At 28.4% G+C, this 20,254-nt stretch overlaps 2 protein-coding genes across 2 annotated transcripts; both read left to right on the top strand.

Moving 5' to 3' along the window:
• Positions 1-3,929: 3,929 nt before the first annotated feature.
• Positions 3,930-8,365, top strand: LOC145973245 (uncharacterized). The gene is made up of 5 exons (XM_083102491.1): positions 3,930-3,950; positions 5,839-6,017; positions 6,182-6,538; positions 6,637-6,706; positions 8,048-8,365. The coding sequence occupies exons 1-5, from the start codon at positions 3,930-3,932 to the stop codon at positions 8,186-8,188; spliced, it is 768 nt and encodes a 255-aa protein (XP_082958617.1). The 3' UTR covers positions 8,189-8,365.
• Positions 8,366-12,685: 4,320 nt separating this feature from the next.
• LOC145973607 (putative G-protein coupled receptor Mth-like 10) lies at positions 12,686-17,899 on the top strand. The gene is made up of 5 exons (XM_083103136.1): positions 12,686-13,694; positions 14,207-14,285; positions 15,168-15,349; positions 15,493-15,658; positions 16,085-17,899. The coding sequence occupies exons 1-5, from the start codon at positions 12,845-12,847 to the stop codon at positions 16,356-16,358; spliced, it is 1,551 nt and encodes a 516-aa protein (XP_082959262.1). The 5' UTR covers positions 12,686-12,844; the 3' UTR covers positions 16,359-17,899.
• Positions 17,900-20,254: the final 2,355 nt, after the last annotated feature.

The following is a 20,254-nucleotide window of genomic DNA, read 5'->3' as shown; positions in this document are numbered from 1 at the left end:
CAAATATTTCGTTTAATTCGCGAGAAATTCGACACAATTCCAAATGGAGATGCCTTTAAAAAATCAAGATTTATTAATGACGAAACATAGAAAAAACACATTTATATAAAGAAAAGAACTGTTATGTGATATTTGCATAAATCGAATTTCTCCACCGATTTTCAAATGTACTAAATGTTTTAAATCTAAGTTATTAATTTTATTAGTTTTATATAATATCCAGAAATTACAGATATATTTGAACAGATATGTGTATCGATTTACATTAATGTCCATAGTATATGTTTGTAATAGTTAGTACGTATGATATATCTACGAGTCAATGCAGTGTTTTTCCACGTGCATCGCAACCCATATTCCTGTTTTATTAGCAGACATCTCATGTGCTTGTTTACTTCGTCAAATCTGATACCAATATACCTGTGTTACGTAAAATGTATTAAAATAAAAGCACTTATATGTAGTCTAAAATATATCAAATATAAATTATTATGTTTACCTATTAAGAGAAAATTTTTATATAAATTTTCTATATTATGTTGATATTAAAAATTATAAAAATGATCTATGAGAAAAAATTGCGAAATATACATGAATAATAGCTGTCTTAAAATATTTTTATTTTAAAAACATTATATTTTGTATTTGTGAAAACATTTTAAAAAATATTATATTTTTGTCATATAAAATATTTTATACTTTTTATCAGTATTATGCGCTCATACACACAGACACACACACATATATATTTAATTTGTAATATATATTTAAAGCATTAATTATTTTTATTATTAAAATCTAGTAAAATAGATATATTTTGAATACAATACTAACCATAGAAGAGTTACAAATAATATATCTATAAATGTGTTAACGTGGATATGGTGGTTTATAATACAAATGAAAATTAAGACGTATTGTTTTTCTAACGTTTTCCACCATATCATATCATTCATATTGATTATATTTGTAGACACTAACCATCCAATTAACAACCGTTTTGCATATACGTTCAATTTGTGATATAACTTTGGAGTGCCTAATTTTTCTAACGTGCTGTCTACAGCAGCAAGTCTTTTTATAAATATCCAAAATCTCTAAACAATATTAAACGAGAACAATATTAAGCAGTATTCAGAATATATTTAATTTTCTATTTATAATGTACAATATATAACTTTGCATAAAAACTGCATCCATTTTACACAAAATATAATAATTTAATTATTTCCATTATGAATTAATTTCAATATTGAGAATATGTAAACACACACACACACACACACACACACACACACACACACACACACACACACGTGTGTGTGTGTGTGTGTGTGTGTGTGTGTGTGTGTGTGTGTGTGTGTGTATACGTACCTTGTTATAATAAATATTCGTAATAACAGATATGATGAGGATTAAATAGGAAATCAGTACAGCGGTTACATGAGAAGTTTTATAAAACCATTCTTCTACTTTAAACTGGATTATTAGGTAATAAAATAGACAAGGATAAATAATCTAAACTATCAGATTATAAGAAATATTTAATAATGACATACTTAAAAAATTAATTATTTATTATAAATAATCATTATACGTTTCATGTTTTCTACCGCATTCGCAATGCGAAGGTTTTAGCCGATCGTTCGTCTTATCTCGCGTCAATCACGCGCCACGCGCAAGTCGTTTGTTAGATGTCGCGTGTCGCGTTTCTGGCAACATAACTCTTGTGGTCGCGCAGTCTCCGCGGTCCGTCGCTTCGCGTCGAGTCATGTGCTGTTTGCATTCGCGTTTCTTTGAAAGTAATTTTTGGTATCGATAAATCAATAGTGAGTGAATAAACAGTAAACTCGTTATCGCGTAATCTGTATTGTGTCAATCGAGTGTGAGACTAATAATCGAAAAAAATTTCAATGTGTCGCGCATCTCTAGCAATCATAACCGTGCAGCAGATACAACAATACATAGCATGAAGATTCGCTACGCTGCTACAAGGTGAATGAGCAAGTGAGTAAGCAGGTGAGTGAGTGAGTGAGTGATCGAGAGAGTGTGAGTGAGAGACTGAATGAGAGAGTGTATGAGTGTTGCGTAAAAGAGAGAAAGAGAGCGAGAAAAAAAGTGCGTGCGTGTGTATGAATGTCTGTCCCTCCTACCCTCCCTCTCTCCCTCTTTCTCTCTCTTTCTCTCTCTCTCTTACGCACACACTCCGCCATACACACATCGCGTGTAGCAATCAGCTGATTGCAACGTCGGACGGCCGGCGATCCGGAACAACTTTTCATTATTAAAATAACGTTATTTTAAGCAACACGTATTTCTGACGTAATTCTAAGACATTTTCTTCTTTACCAAAATTTTATTTAAAGCATAATTTTATGTTATAAGATAAAATAGTTAGCGACTCATGCGGTGATAATCACCCGTCGGGCGGTCAGCTGCGCCCGCGCTCGCGGCACGCCGCGCCGCTCCTGCCTGCCTTCTGTACCCGACGCGTGATTTACTAACTATTTTTGCTCATAATTCAAAAACTACGCTTCAAATCAAATTTTGGTAAAGGAAAAATTGTCTTAGAATGGTGTCAGGAATATGTCATTTTATAGACGGATCGTTTTTCAGGATCGCCCTGTATATATATATATATATACAATATATACTCGTCAACAAAATTATCGCATAGGTAATTTCATGTCAAATTTTCACATAACTTCAAATAAGTACAACGTGAAAAATGGTCGTCAAATTGAAAAATTGTTTTTTCATTCTCTAGCTAAAAGCCTCTATTTTAGAAATCATTTGTCAGATTTAGAATTTGTCCTCCCCCCTCTTGTCATCACCTTAAAAGTAAGGACGTGTTTCGTCTCCAAAAAAATTGCATAATTTGACGCATTCCACGCGGTGAAATAAATTTTTTCCGCAAATTTCATGATAATCATTGTAAAATATGGATTTTTATGTGTGAATTAAAAAAAAGTAAAGTTTGTATGATTTTTTTCGCGAAGTTACGACACATCAAAGTTACGTATATATTTTTGTTACCGCCAACATTAGCATTACCTGATGCGCACGAGGAGGCTGCTGGTCGGATTTGGCGCATCGTGTGTGTGTTGGAGGACGGAAATGTGGAAATGATCACAGCGCTAAATCAAATATGGAATGAAATTTCTCAGGCAATAATTAGAGCAATAATATGCATGAGCGTTTGCAAGAGATTATCCGAAGATGAGGCGGCAATACACATTTTTAAATGTGAACATTTCCACATTTCTCCAACACACACACGCAGACACACATACACACATACACACATACACACACACACACACACACGATGCGCCAAATCCGACTAGCAACCTCCTCGTGGTGCGCATCAAGTGATGCAAATGTTGGCGGTAAATGAACAAAAATGTATACGTAACTTTGATGTGTCGTAACTTCGCGAAAAAAAATCGTACAAATTTTACTTTTTTTTAATTCACACATAAAAATCCATATTTTACGATGATTATCATGAAATTTGCGAAAAAAATTTATTCCATTCCGTGCGTCAAATTATGCAATTTTTTGGAGACGAAACACGTCCTTACTTTTAAGGAGATGACGAGAAAAGGGGAAGGATAAATTCTAAATCTGACAAATGATTTTTAAAATACAGGCTTTAAGCTTGAAAATGAAAAAAAAAATTTCAAATGTGACCATTTTTGACGGTTGTACTTATTTGAAGTTTTGCGAAAATTTGAATGAAATTACCTATGCAATAATTTTGTTGACGAGTGTATTAAATATTAAATTATATTTTAAAATTAAAAAATTTCTATATTTCTATGAGACTTACGTTATAACATTAAAATGTGTAACTATAAATTACGCAAATTATGATTTTCTTTTACGATGCTGATCAATTATACACAATGTTTAATATTATTGCCACAATGTTAAATCTTATAGACATGGTGAGCCTTTGAAAACAACTTCCGATAATTTATGGATCGTTATGCAAACTATCATAGATGAATTAGATTATAAGTATCAGTTTAATGTAAAATCATGGTATATTCGTGGGCCATGCAAAGATGTTTTCCCATATTGAAGGTGATGCGAAATTATTCTAATAATATTGTAACTATATCAGCACAATTTTACAACAAGTTGGATGAGAAACAATATTATATACCTATTACTTATACTACGGAATCGAAGTCCAATTTTATCATAACTTGGTCAAATATTTTGTTAACACCATCGAATTCAAAAATTGAACTCTTTGTTGAGAAAGATCAATGGATCATTTTAAACTTACAACAAGCTGGTAAAAAGTGAATGATAAACTTATATTTTTATTATCTATCATATTGTATGTATAATTTTAACATTGTGATTATAGTCAAACCAAGTTAAGTTTATACAAAATTTCTAACACATTAAAGTTTTTCAAAATCACTGAATTATCTTACGTAAGATTTTAAATAAAAACAATAAAGAAACATATAAAATCTAACACATACACACAAACACACACACACACACAAATAAAAAACACAAATATCTTTAAATATAATAATACACTTAACATCGAAATATGTTTAACATTTCGAAATATGTTGAATCAATATATGTAATTTTAAAATATCTAGTAATCGACAAGAGCAATTTATTTTATAATAGGATACTATCGCGTCAATTATGATACCGAGAATTGGCGAAAAATTGCGCGATACTTAAATTCTAAAGAATACAAAAATGTACATGTTCTCAATCGAGCGCAAATCGTCGATGACGCATTCCATTTTGCGATAGAGAAGAAACTTGAATTCTCCGTATTTTGGGAACTTGCTATTTATTTGCGAAAAGAGAAAGATTATATAGCATGGTATCCTATGATCAAAGCTTTTGAATTTATGTCGAATATTTTCGCATTCTTTGAATTTTATCCTTAATTCAAGGTAAACACAAAATCTAGAAATTTTCTATTAAGCCAATGCATAATACATATCATAATCGTGATTTTATACATCGATATACCGATAGTGAAATAAATCTTTAAAAATTAGATTTATGTAAAGAATTGAAAAAAATGAACTTAATGATAAATTTCTTCTTCGCCAACAAAACTCAAAAATTTAATTTCAAGAAACGCTTATGTTTTTAAATTTAATTAATATACATATAATTTAATAATTACAAAACGCAATAAAAAGGAAGGCTAAAAGACTGTGGCGCAGGATGTTAGAGCGTAAAGAAAATAGAAATAATAATAAAAGATCTAAGTAAGAGACATAATATATTAATAATCAGTTAGGTATAAAAATACAAAAATATGTCTGAAAAAATTGATTCGATTGAAAAAAGAAAATAATACATCCGTATATTTCGATCTTTCCAAGATCCTTTTCAATGTTCGGGATGTCGTTAGAAAATAAATAATTAATAATTACATTTTTTAAATTTTGAATTTTTCGAATTGCTATTTTCTTGTAATATTAATATTGTGAAATTTATAGTATAAATAATATAAATTATACTTAATTTTAGAAAATTATAGAATACAATTACAATTATTTGCTTTATATTAATTTTCTTCGATTATAAAATATTTGTGGCGATATTAGAAGCTTCATAAAATATTTTATACAAATTGACTTAAATTTTTAATTTTATCACATTCTATATAGCACATATTAATCTATTTGTAAATATCTGTTTTATAAGAAATGAGTATTTACAAATTTGAAATTTTTAAAACCAATATTTGTACGTGATACGTACATTTAAGACATATTTATATATAACATCGAAAAAAGAAGATATGAAAAAAATTTAAATAAAATGATGCTTTTTTAGGAACTGCGAAAGCCGCTTGAATTAGAATGGAATTTGTTCAGGAAAGATAGCTATGATGAGCATACTGAATGTTTAAAGCAAGAACTCGCAAAGTGGAAATGTCTTATGAATGATTACATATGCAAAGAGACGGCATATGAACAATTGAAATGGAATCTGATAAATCCTATAAAAAACAAGTAATTCTTCTTATAATACTTGATTTTTTATAGAGGTATTTTTTATATGTGCATGTTTGAGAAAATAATTATGACTTGCGTCAAAAATTATTTATGTAATACTAGAACAATGAGCACAATTTCACTAGAATATTTTTACTTATTTTCTGGATTTTCTTCTGTAGACTTTCGCCTGGATGGAAGAGGTGGACATATTGTAATGGTTTGAAACTACCAGATGTTATTACATGGAATAGAACTTTTAATTTTTCCATGAAAGAGATTGATTACACAATTTTAGAATGTTTATCTTACAGCGAAAGTTTTCAAATCATATTCAATTATTTAGAGGAAAAATTACCAGCTAGTTTTGAAACATTTAAGCATATTTTTATGACCAATCTATCTTATGATGAATCCAAATCGATAGAGCGAACTGAAGCCTTAATTACTAACATTTTTCTTTCTACTATTGCCAAAAATACTAAATATATGCTTAAAGACATATTAAATAATTTCAGAAAATTTACATATTATTACTGGTAATGATGTTTCATAATTGAAAATACATAGATACGAAAATTTATTCTATATATTAATTATTAATATATATTTGAAATGTATTATTTTGTTCTTACAGGACAGTCAATGAGATGGCGGTATTAACTGTTATAGTTAATAATGTGTATTCTGAGGAACAATTGGGCGAGGTAATTTTAATAAACACAGTTTGATATTTATCGTTAAATTTTTATTATAAAATATATTTTTTACAATATGTTGTTTCAAGGTCAATGTTACACATATTTTTGCTGGATAGAGGTGCTAAAATTGAATTTTGCGATAGTAAATTTATGTTCGCAAATTCATAATTTTAACGTAACGATCCAGAAATGATACTCATATTGTTCAGAGCCTTGCTAGAGATGATTAGATTTTTGGTAGAATTAACAGAAACATAGTCCGATGTTGTGCATACGACAAATTTACTCATTTTGAGCAATTGTTGAAATATTTTTTGGAATGAAAAAACAATAATTTTAAAATAAGAATATAACAAAACATTTCTATTTCACTTCCTCTACCATTCAATCAGTGTATAGGAAAATAGGCCCCATAAGTCGACTAGCCCACAGCTCGTACACGATTCTGCCACACACTTACCAGTAGCGTTCGATAGGTTGTCTTCATCAAGGCGCTAGACTGAAAGTATCACATTTTATTTGCTATCACAATGAAACTATAAATTTGCGAACATAAGTTTATTATCAAAAAGTATTCAATATTCGATATTTATCGTTAAATTTTTATTATAAAATTTATTTTTTACAATATGTTGTTTGAAGATCGATGTTACACACATTTTTGCTAGGTAGAAGTGCTAAAATTGAATTTTTTGATAGTAAACGTATGTTTGCAAATTCATAATTTTAACACGATCCGAAAATAATACTTTCATATTGTTCAGAGCCTTGCTAGAGATGTTAAATTTTTGATAGAATCAACAGAAACATAGTCCGACATTGCCATGCATACAACGACAAATTAGCTCATTTTGAGCAATTGTTGTTTGAAACATTTTTTGAAAAAAAAAAGAACAAAACAATAATTTAAAAATAAAAATATAACAAAACACTTCTATTGCACTTCCTGTGCCGCTCAATCAGTGTATAGGAAAATAGGTCTCATAAATCGACAGCCCGTGCAGGACTTTAGTATGCACCTACCACGCAACGTTTGATAGGTTGTCTTCATTAAAACGCTAGACTGAAAGTATTATTTTTTTATTTGCTATCACAATGAAACTATAAATTTGCGAACATAAGTTTATTATCAAAAAGTATTCAATATTAGCTCCCATACCTACTATAGAAGTTTGTAACAGCGAATAAAACACACAATTTGTATGTTATATATTTTATACACAATCTTCTATATACCTTGTTACATAATTCTGTCAATAATGCTCTCTGTCAATGAAACTCTGCCTATATGATAATGCAACAATTACAAAATCATTTATTGATGACACTTGTTAAAATTTTTTTTAGATAAAAACATTCATCAGAAATAAGATTGAAAAATCCCGGTATCCTTTTGAAGCTCTTCATGTTATTGACCACAAGATAGAAATACGCCGGTCGGAGATCAAAAGACAGATAAAATTTCTTCAATCTTTGTTTACCAAGTAAAAATATAAATATCTATAGTGTGTCGAACTGTTTAGAAACCAAAAATGTAGCATAATTGTTTTGGATAAGATATATGAATTGACGTAATTAATCAGTATTTTCATATAATTGTTAATAGTTCTTTAATTGGTTTTAATTATATGTTAAGTAATTTTCATATATATTGACTTTTTTGTAATTTTAATGTTTGTATATAGTTAATTATATTTATGTAATATTTATTACAAATACATATATGTATATATATAACGTATATATAACGTATAAATAAATATAAATATATACATATATGTATATATTTATGACATTAATTAAGTATTCTTATATATTTTTACTTAATATTAAAATTTAGTATTAACTAAATTTACTAAATATGTGTATTAAACTCAAATATTTTTGTTACTCGCTATTATATAGTATTTACCATTATAATTTTTAATTTAATTCAAAAAATGAAAAGTAGGTAAATAATTACACTTTATATAATCTTTGTAAATGATGTTCTTCTTAATCTATGCTTATGTATTACGAAAGTATAATACTTAGGATATGTATGTAGGAAGCTCAATTAAATATGTTATTAATACTGCACGTATCCTGTATTTTTCAATAATCGACCAAAGTAGTAACACTTATTCGATACTAACGAATTCAAAGTTGTGTGTTTAATTCATTATAAATATTGATGATCTGTTGAGAAAGAAAATGTTTCTTGACATTTAAATCTATAAATTTTAATCTTTAATCAAAGTGGACCAAATCGAAAGACGACGAATATTCCTTACATCTTTGAAATAAGGAATTTAAGACGGAGTGAAGAAATGTAAATTAAGATTTGTTTAATTTTTCTCTCTTCTTTGCTATGAAGAAACACAGCTAAGCAAGTATAACATCAAAATATGCAGCCGTTTTGTTGGCTCGTTTATTGTTTATAAAATTAAAATAAGAAATAACATAGAATAGAAAATTAAATCGAGATTGACACATGAGAGCCACAGCACGGTAATTGAAGCGCAGGAAAGAAACAACATTTCCTTCTTTTTTATTATTAGTTTATTTCGAACTCAAAATTACAATAATAAAATTTTATAAATTTATCGATTGTGGCTACTGTGCACGACGATGAATGCCGTTCTTAACCTCTACAATTAATAATGTAGAATTAATTCTATGTAGAAAAATGGATCTTTAGCCTCTATAGCGGTTAAATGATCGAATATGTTAATTTGTGTACAAATTAGTGCCGAATAGGAAATATAATATAAAATATTTTAATGATACGAATATTTTAATGATAAATAACTCTTACGATACGATATGGACAACTCTTCTTTATTTATTGTACATACATATACACGAAATATTAAATTGTACAAGTATATTTTAAGTTATAAATTAATTATTTATTAAACAATATCACGGAGAATTTTTTGTTATGCTAATTATTCGAACGTTTCGATGCCATATTTGAATCATCGAAAAGTAGATTATTTCGTTACAATCTAGAAACAATAATTACTTCTTTAATAATATATGTAGTCAAATATATTTCGTTATTTTTGTGATTGCATGACAACGAAAATACGAGAGTCGGAGTAGGTACAGCCTAGAGACCCTCTAATAAGAGACTGGCTATCAGATAGAGTGAGCGCATATTGAGAGTATGTTTCGTCCATGTTTATGCAAAATCCTGCGAGAGAGATAGATATAGAATCTATGCAGAGACTCTAGATTTCACTTACACGAATGTGCACGAATGTATGTGTTTGCAGATGTGTCTGTTAATATTCTTGCGTAGTTAAGAAATAAAAATAAAATGGATGAATGTACAGCAGAATTTTGCAATAATTCGTCAATAATATCAAAAAAATATGAAAAATATTGTGAAATAATATGAAAAATTATTTTGACATATATTATTTTTAAAAAAATTTAAGAATTAGTTTTTAGTATTTCTATAATATTTATATTACTATAGAAATACTAAAAAATAATAATTTTTAAAATTTTTCTAAATAATATATGTCAAAATAATTTTTCACATATTTAATATTGAAATAAAACCAAATTTATCATTATAATTTAATTATTATTATTTATAATATTAATATTATTAATATTTAAATTTAAATAAAATTTATTATTATAATTTATACATATATATATATATATACACATATATATATATATATATATATATACAGGGTGATTCTGAACAAACGTTTGTCTTTAAAATGTCAAATTCTTGAATGAATTCTAAGACGATTTTTCCTCTTGCAAAATTTTGCCCGGAGCTTAGTTTTTAAACTATAAAGGAAAATAATTAACTACTTACAGAACGAGTACAAGAGGTAGGCAGGAACGGCGCGATATAGGCGATTACGTGGGGCGCTCGCCGCGATCAGCTGATTGCTATATGCGATGACTGTAACAATCAGTGTGTGTGTGTGTGTACACATTCTCACATGTGTAAAAATAATTTTACGTTTTGGTAATGTTTGCTTTTTCTCCTTGTTGTTTCGTCGTTAAAATCTCAGCAAAATTTTACAAACAACGAAGAGAAAGATAACAATTTGACGGTGCTGAACGCAAACTCTACGATAAATTATGGCGATCGAACTGAAAAGCCACGATATTATTTGTATGAAGGTTCTATTAAAAATACTCAATATAATGGTACGCAGTATGAATATCATTAACTCTACGTATAATGATGACAATAACTCGGTGCATTATGAACTTAGCATACAGAATCATGAGGATGATAAGCAAATCTGTGCAACTTCGTAGGAGTTCAACGAAGATTATCAATAAGAAAAACTTCACATCACGAGAAATTTACGAAAATTTCATGAGACTCGAAGACAGAAACGATTTTATGTCCCACGAGATCTTTCAAAATTCCAGTAAAAATAATATTATTCCGTACGACATATGCAACAATACAATCATCTATACATCTACATTCAGTTATATTGTTCTCTCGATAATCGTCTGCCTGATAATAAATATTGCATCTGTAGAGGAAAATACCTCTTGCCAAATGTGTACGGATATACGAACGATTCGTTGCAGAGCGAAAATAAAAGAGTAGATAAAGTGTTTCAACTGGTTATTCACGATCCGTGCCAGGAAAATCGCTTCCTGTTACCCGAGGATTACCAGTACGATTACACTATTTTTGCCAATGGTTCTCTATTTATTTTATTATAAAATATTTGCCAAATCAACATCATATTGTGTCGCCATGTGAATGGGGATAAGTTCGAAGTGACCATTTGCTCAGAGGCTTCTAACGAGAACTTCAATACGATAACTGATAATGATACCTCGATCGATGACATAATAATCATATTTGTGAGCTTCCACATAATGTTTACATTATTTTTGGTGACGATAATTCTGGTGTATTCCATATTATTAAAGCTTCGAAACATATATAGCTTCAAATTATGCAACTACTGCGACGTCTTATCCCTTGCATACGCAATTGATATTGTGAATATTCTAATCAAAACGAATATTATACAAAATCCCGTTTGTATTACAATACAGTATATTTAAATTACATAACTGCAATGAAATAAATATATTTGTCATGTATACAGTATATATTCGGATATTAATTTCTTTAATAATTTGAATACGATTTGTTAAAATCTTAAAAACGTAGGAATTAATGATAAATAAAAGTTTAATTTTAGATGCACTTTAATATACAACTAACTGAAATTTCCTTCAATAAATATTTTTTTTTGTTTTAGAATTTTACAGAGTTATATCTTGAATCGAAATATTATTTAATTACATATCAGTATGTATTTATTAAATATATTAGTACCGTCCCATAAAATTTTAGTACAAAAAGGTAGAGTAAATCTATTTCCTTATAAGGAAACATAGTGATGAGTTCATCTGCATTTTAACATTCAATAGTTAAGATGTTATTTATTCCATTTTGCAGCCTTCTCCTGTTTTTTATCAAGTTTGGTTTAGCTAATTATAGTAACCTTTGATATGATGTGGACATTCAAGTAAGTTATCAAGTATTTCATATTAATCTTTATTTTTTAAAAATATGTTTTATCTTAAATTATCTTTATATTTATCTTTATAGAATTATATCTTTATAGAATTATATCATCTTTATAGAATTTATATCATATAACATGACAAAATAAAATTTTCTGTAATATACAAACGTATTTTATATCATATGTATAATTGGTAACGACAAGGACAGAACATGATACAATATTTTAAATTAACCTAATCGTAAGAAAATTTTTTCTCATGTGTTATTGCGTGACAGTGTAAGCAGCTACTTGCAATTATAAATTTAGTAATAATAATAAAATAAGCGGGTAGGGCTAGGTGGGTCCCTGACGTCATTTAGATTAATAAGTTCTTCTGTGACAATTAACTTAGTTGTTTCATTAGCAAGTTTGTTGTCGATGATGATTGCATCTTATTATTCGCGCGAATGTGTCTATTATTTTATAATAAGTAGTTTTACAAGTTTTGTCTTTAGAAGGAGAGTGTTGTTGTCGTGATTTAACCATCGCAGACGAACAATATCATACGTATTTTGAAAAATAGCAGATTAAGAAATTGCAGATTAAAAAGAAATTAAATTGAGTTCACAAATTGTTGACGATGTGCGGTGGAAGTTTTGCATTTTGGTTTTGCGTAGTTTTACTTTTCACTTCATCTTCAAACACTCCGCGAAACTTCACAAGTGACAACGAAGAGGATAACATATCGAAGGAGACATATAATCATACGAACTTTATTAGAAACAAAACGAATAATAATAATAAAAATCACATCTATCCATACGAAAAATGCGGCAATATTACTTGCATTCAGCTCTGTTGTCCGCTCGGTGATCGCTTGGTTGACGAGAATTGCAATGCTAGTGAAAATGAATATGTTTTCCCAAACATATATAGCTACTCGAACAATTCGATACAGAGGGGAAATAAGAAGGTGGACGAACTTTTTCCACTAATCGTTCAAAATCCGTGCCAGGAAACTATACGTTTTCTTCTTTATCCGGACAATTATCTCAAGTACGACAACTATATGTTCTTCGCAAATAGCTCTCTGTATCTTCCTTATTTCGACATATTTGTCGAATCAACATCTTATTGTTTGGCCGTCGTGGATCATAATCAATTTGATGCATTTATCTGTGTGGAGACTGTGAAAGAAACCATGTATGAAGAATGGCACTTTCTCGATTTCGTAAATGAAATACACGAAATAAGCTCTTTATACGAAATAAGCTCTTTATTTGTGAGTTGCCGTATAGTGTCTATATTGTGTTTGCTGACAATATTTGTGGTGTATTCTATACTGCCGGAGCTGCGTAATATGCACAGTTTCATGCTACGCAAATACTGCAGTTTGTTATTTTTCGGATACATAATTGAAACTATATGTTTCCAATCATTCTATCCAATCGACATAAGAGATATTTCATATATCATCTGTGTTATAATTGGTACAGTACAATCAAATCATGTAATAATGCAGTCAATGCAGTACATTAGTTCTTTTATTAATTTTTGTACTAAAAAAATATTTAGGCGAAGTAATTTAAATTTTATTGTACGTTAAAATAAAATAAAATATTATTTTAATTCTTTTCACTATTAATTCTTGTGTTTATACAATTTTAGTGTATCGTACATTAATAGAAGTACATTGGTATTTAATTTTTATTAATTTTTTTTACGATAAAACTTGAATGTACGATACATTAAAATATTATAAACAAGAATTAATAGTGAAAAGAATTAAAATAATATTTTATTTTACTTTAACGTAAAACACAATTTAAATTAATTCGCCTAATATTTTTTTGATAATATTAATTAATTATATTGTTTTCTGTGATAAATTTTTACTGTTAAAGTTAAAAGAAAACTTTTTATAATATAATACAGTTCTTAATGATATACAAAATACTTGTCAATTAGTGACATTTTAAAATTGTTTATTTTATTGTTGCAGCTTTAGTCAGCTATTTCTGTTTTATGTCAAGCTTTTTCTGGTTAAGTGCAATGAGTTTCGACATGTGGTGGGCATTTAGGTAAATTGTTTATTATATATACATATATATATGCTGTACTTTATCTATAATATAAATTTATTTTTATAAGATTGTGATATTTTTTATACGACGTGAACATGATATGATAAAATATTCATGTGTGATATGTATAAATAATACATTCAGATTATGTCTATAACAATCCATAAAGATAAAAAAGAATAATGATTTGCATTGATCAGAAAGAATATATCGTGTCTTGTTAATTGGTACTATAAAAATAATAATTATTTGGCTTGAGAGACGATAATTTTAGTGCAGATATGACAGGTACACAGGTTGCATTTCAGAAACATGTACATTTTTTTGTTGGAAATTTCTAATCTGCTTTTTTTAAAACAAAAAATTGATGTGTATTTTATAAGCATTCAATTGTTGAAGGAAAAATAATATATTATTAAAATAACATATTTTAAATTATTAATAAAGTTATATTTAATTATAAAAGAAATTCATAATATAATTACAAAATTCATAATATAATATTACTAACCTGTTTGTAATTTTTCATTTTTTTAAATTTTATAAATTCTAAGCCAATATCGTTTAAAATTTTTTTTTCTTTTTTTTTTATATAATAATACAAAATACTCAAGTTTTTTAACGGAAATTGATTTCTAATTTTTTTATTAAACACTTTGCTAAATCAAAATTAATCTAATGTTAGTAAAATATCGATATATTTCAATATATGGTAATATTTATTATTTTGAGAAATTATATAGCATGAATAATTTTTTATCATTTATATAAAGCAGACATTCAAGATATTTGATGGAAGGCATATTTATTTTAATATTTGCATCGCAATTTGTTTTATTTGTTACTAATTAATTGTAAAATAAACTCTGCATTTCGCAGAGATTTTCGCTTGTTACCAAAATGCAAGAGAGCGAAACAAGAGAGAAAAAAATTAATATATTCTATCTTTGCTTGTGGAGGTCCCTTCATTTTTATTATCATTTGTATTATCATGGATTTCGTTCCCAACGTGCCGAAAAATTTCCGACCGGAATTTTGCGTTGATAGCTTTCGGTTTCATGGTGAGTGTATGTTACTATTAACATAACTCTATTAACAAAACATTTAATTAATTAATCCTTTGAGAATTCATCTTACAAATAAAAGTATGTTCTTCTGTTTTATTTGCAACATGTGATGTAAAGAAGTTTATTATTTATTTTAGAGGATGCGGCATTTCTATTGTATTTTTACGGGCCGAAAAATGTCTGTGTTATTAGTAGCATTTGCTTATCTATTTACACGGCATTGAAAATTGGGCGTTATGAAAAGGACACAGCCCGTCATTTGAGAAATTCAGAGAGCAGATTTTCTAATGACAACAAGCGATGGTTTGTACACAAACATTTTTATATCAATGTATAATCAGTCTTGTTTAACAATAAGACATGTCCCGCTGTATTCACTTGTCAACGGTATTGCTTTTAATAAAATCAATTGCTTTTTTCGATCATTTCCGATACAAGAGAAAGAGAGGGATTATCATTTTGAGACTTCTTTATTGGCGACAATATATTTTCATAAATACGAGCTCACTTGTACAAACACATCGTTGTTTTCAATTTTAATTTAAGTTAGTAGTATTTATTATATAGTTATTTAAATATATTTAATAATGTGAAATACTTATGATTTTTTCGAAGGAAATATTTATCTTTATGAAACAAATTACTTAAAATGCGTCCGCTCATAACATACTTTTAGAATCAAATATATCATAACTTCAAAAAATATAAAAGAGATATATTCATTTGCAGGTTAAATCTGTATCTGAGACTGTTTATCATGCTGTTTATCATAATGGCCATAAATTGGATTACGAAAGCAGCGTTAAACTATTGGCCTTTTAATGATGACGATGATATTGATTTGGTGATTAAACAGTCGTACGTCATACGTAGTATATATGTGATGGATACCATGCAAGATATCGGTATGTTCATCATATTCGTGTGTAAGAAGACAATCATGCGACAGCTATTGAAACGTTTCTGTCAGAATTGCAAGTTTTTTTCCAAAACTTCGACATGAAACGGTTACAGGTTTGAATAACTGTACCATGTCAAGAACAATTTTTTAATGGAAAAACATTAATTATGGGAAAGCGAATCGTCACACAAAAAGTTTGTCTGATGAGAATATATAATCTTATATATATTTATTCTTGTCAAAATTAGGATGTCTAATTTGATATATGCTACATAAGTGTGTACATTTACGTATCTCTGATATATCTCTAATTCCATGAGATGTGTATATCTCATCTTTTAATTTTAATTTGTACATATTTAAATGTAATAAAAATTATTTTGCAGCTTGAGCAATTTAAAAATTATTATTTTTTATAAAAAACAAATTTTATGCCATATTATGAAATTTTTACACATTATTTTTTTTGAAAAAGAAATTTCAAAAATATCCTAATCGATTTATAGAAGAAATTAACATTTCTGGCAAACTTAATGTATAAAGAAGAACGAGAGCAACAGGGAGCGAGAGAGAGAGAGAGAGAGAGAGAGAGAGAGAGAGAGAGAGAGAGAGAGATATTATAGATAATATATATAATAACTTATAAAGAACATTTTTTCAAATTTAGAAACGTGTAACTACCAGAAATATACGTACAAACAGGTTTGAAAAAAAAATAATTTAACTTTGAATAAAATAAAAAATTGAAATAAATATATTAGTGACAAGATAATAAATAACAGATTGTGGAATACACTAAATTTTAAATAAAACAAATATATTCATACTTTTCTCTTTCATGTATTATATTGTACTTTGCTAAAATGCAATATAACGTATAGGATATCGTGCGATAAAATTGTAGTCTTGTTCTATAATAATTTCTGGAGATAAAATATTTATCGCTACGAACGCTACAAGGTAAACAGATATAACTTGTTAGCGTTGTGAAGCATGAGAAATAGTGATAAACGTAATAAAATTATTTTATATCATAATTATGTAAATTATTTTAACTCTTTCTGTCACGTATCAGTATTCCATTCTTTTTAATCTCGTTACTACTTGATGATCCTAAACATATTGTTAATATTAATATTAAAAATTATTATAAAAAAAATATAAAAAAATGCAGTTAAAAATCCTAAAAATGTTGTCATATTGTGAAACTTAAAAAATTAACCTTTTTGTCAAGTCAAGAATGGTATTATTCTCGGCAAATCAAAGATTTGAGGCACTTATTTAACGATATCGTTCTTCTGCAAATACATGTCTTGTAAGTTGTCTTATAAAATAATATGTCTTATAAAAGTAAAAATTAAATTTCATTTTTTCCTGGTACAAAAATATTCCTATCGGTTGAAACGCTACAGTACGAGGCGAGTTAGATCACTCGCATTATATTGATACATGTACACATGCACACATGCATGCATACACGCACACACATACACACATATACATATATGTAATAATATTTACACTTAGTAGTCACCTATTTATGAGGTTGCTGTTGTCAATAATTAAAATATGTAATTGCCAATAATTGAAGTATGTAAATAGTAATTTTGAAAAAAACTATAATAAAGGTTATTTTGCTTCTTTTTCTGGATGATAAACTGTGATGAACAATTTGCTCTTCATTTATATTAGCCATTGCAAATCTTGGTCCATATTCCAGCCTGTAATCGACAGTTTACTAAGCACATCTATTAGTTCATTTGAAAGTCACAGAATAAATCATTACTTGGACGATTATCAAAAAAGTAAATTACATCATTATTTTTCTTTATAATTATGATAATATATTTAAATATATAATAATAATATATTAATATATTTAAATTTATAAATAATATATTTTATATTTAAATTTATATCGCTTAAAATTGAAATTCTATAATGTATATATGTATGTGTATATGTTACTATTATTTAATATGTTCAAAAACAACATCACTCATTAAATTCTTTCTTCGATGTGGAATAGATATTCTTTATAATAGATCAAACAATTAATATCTTGATTCATTCAACATTTGACCATGTTCTACGAAACAAATCTTTTCGATGATGTAATAATAGAAGTGACATCGTCATCGAGAAAATGATTAAACCTCTTTGGTGACGTTGTTGATCTTCAGCAGTTTCTTCGATGATACTGATCAATGACAATGACGCATTAGTGCTGAAAATTTAGTAACATTATTATAATTCTATTAAATTTTCATTTAATAATTATTAAAAATATGACTAAAGTATTATTAATTTAAAATACAATAATATCACATAATAAACAATTTTTGAAGTTTACAACATAATCAAATTATGATTCCAGAATTTTAATTATTAAAAAATGTCGTGTACAAATCTAAAATCAATTCTTCTACAAAAATAATACAAGTTCTATTATAGATAGACTCGATATTAAAAAGCGCAAAGCTGTATATTCCTCTCGAGAAGCAAATGTATATTATGAATGCGCACAATAGAATAAAACATGGTGGAATTGTGAATGGTGAATTGTGACATGATGAATTTGCAATTATCAATTACATATTTTTTCTTCGAAACAATTATGTGTTTCCTCTCATTATTTTGTACATAAAAGTATTAAAGTAAGATAATCGAAAAATGCATATTTTACTAGATATTTTATGATTTATGTAAAAATTAAAAAATGATTTCAAGGCTCATAACTCGAAATGTACTCGATGAAAAAATACTTTATTATAGTGTTTTGAGAAGCTCTCGAGGTAAGCTACAAGAGCTTTTTTTTTAAACAGATAGCCCTGACTCCCTGAATCCTGTATATACATATATATACTTTTATATACATAGATTCCAAACCACTCCTTCAAATCAGAAAGTTTCCTTGATGACTCGTCGTCTTTAGTCTCATTTCCTCCGTTTTATTATTTTTATAGAATTGATTTATATCATATAACATGACGAGATAAAATTTTCTGTAATATACAAACGTATTTTATATTATTGTAGGATATTTTAGTGTAAGGATATAAAATGGAATAGAATACTTTTTAGGGCAAATGACTATTATTTATTCGTTGGATTACAGGATTAATACGAACAAAGAGATACGCTCGTCTAACGTACGTCTTCGCGCTCTCGCAACGACACAGAGACTACTCGTATCGCGGACCGAAAAATGCTCGGGCGACCTATCTGTTTATACCTAACTCAAGTGCTCGGGTGGTCTATCTGTTTATTTCTAGGAAAATACTCAAGCACTTGGGCAGTCCTACGGATTCACTCTCCTTCACTCGGCCGTCCTGCTCATACATTCGTCCCGAATGTCTCCGTCATCACTGTCTTCACTTTCCGATGAGTTAGTGTTGACCCATAGCTTTATATTGTCGGCTGATGTTGACGTTCGTTGGGGACCTTCTCCATCGCCGACTCTCTGTACCACAAATCGTTGATTACGCAGAACTCGAATGATCTCGTAAGGGCCAAGATATTTGTGAGCGACTTTTAATCTCGGACCTTGTTGAGTGCGTTTGATGGCGACTAAATCTCCTTCACGATAACTTGAAGCCTGTCGCCTTTTCTTGTTATAAGTGTGTTTATTCTCACGCTGGATTTTTGCTATATTTTCGCTCGCTTGGGCTCGCAGTTCGTCACGCTTGTCTTGGAATGACTCAACCCATTCCTTTTCGAGCCACTCTTTGATATCTGGAAAATCTTTAAGCCGTGGACGTATTCCCAAAAGAAGTTTGAACGGCGACATGCCGATGCTTCGATGTATAGTTGCGTTTAGACATTGCTGAGCAGAATCCAAATATTTATACCACTCATCAGATTTTGGTGCAGCTAATTTTGTCAATAATGGTATGAGCGGCCGGTTGAGGCGCTCAACTTGTCCGTTAGCTCTGGGAACTCCCGTCGTTATTAAAGAATGCTCTATATTTTCGTCACGACAATACTCTCTAAATTCA

The sequence above is a fragment of the Camponotus vicinus genome, unplaced genomic scaffold (genome assembly GCF_025532165.1).
Source record: "Camponotus vicinus isolate PSW18456_S1 unplaced genomic scaffold, iyCamVici1.0 SCAF_6, whole genome shotgun sequence".
In the NCBI taxonomy this organism is placed as follows: Eukaryota; Metazoa; Arthropoda; class Insecta; order Hymenoptera; family Formicidae; genus Camponotus; species Camponotus vicinus.
Note: the sequence above shows the minus strand (reverse complement) of the source record. Positions and strands in the feature narration are given on the sequence as shown.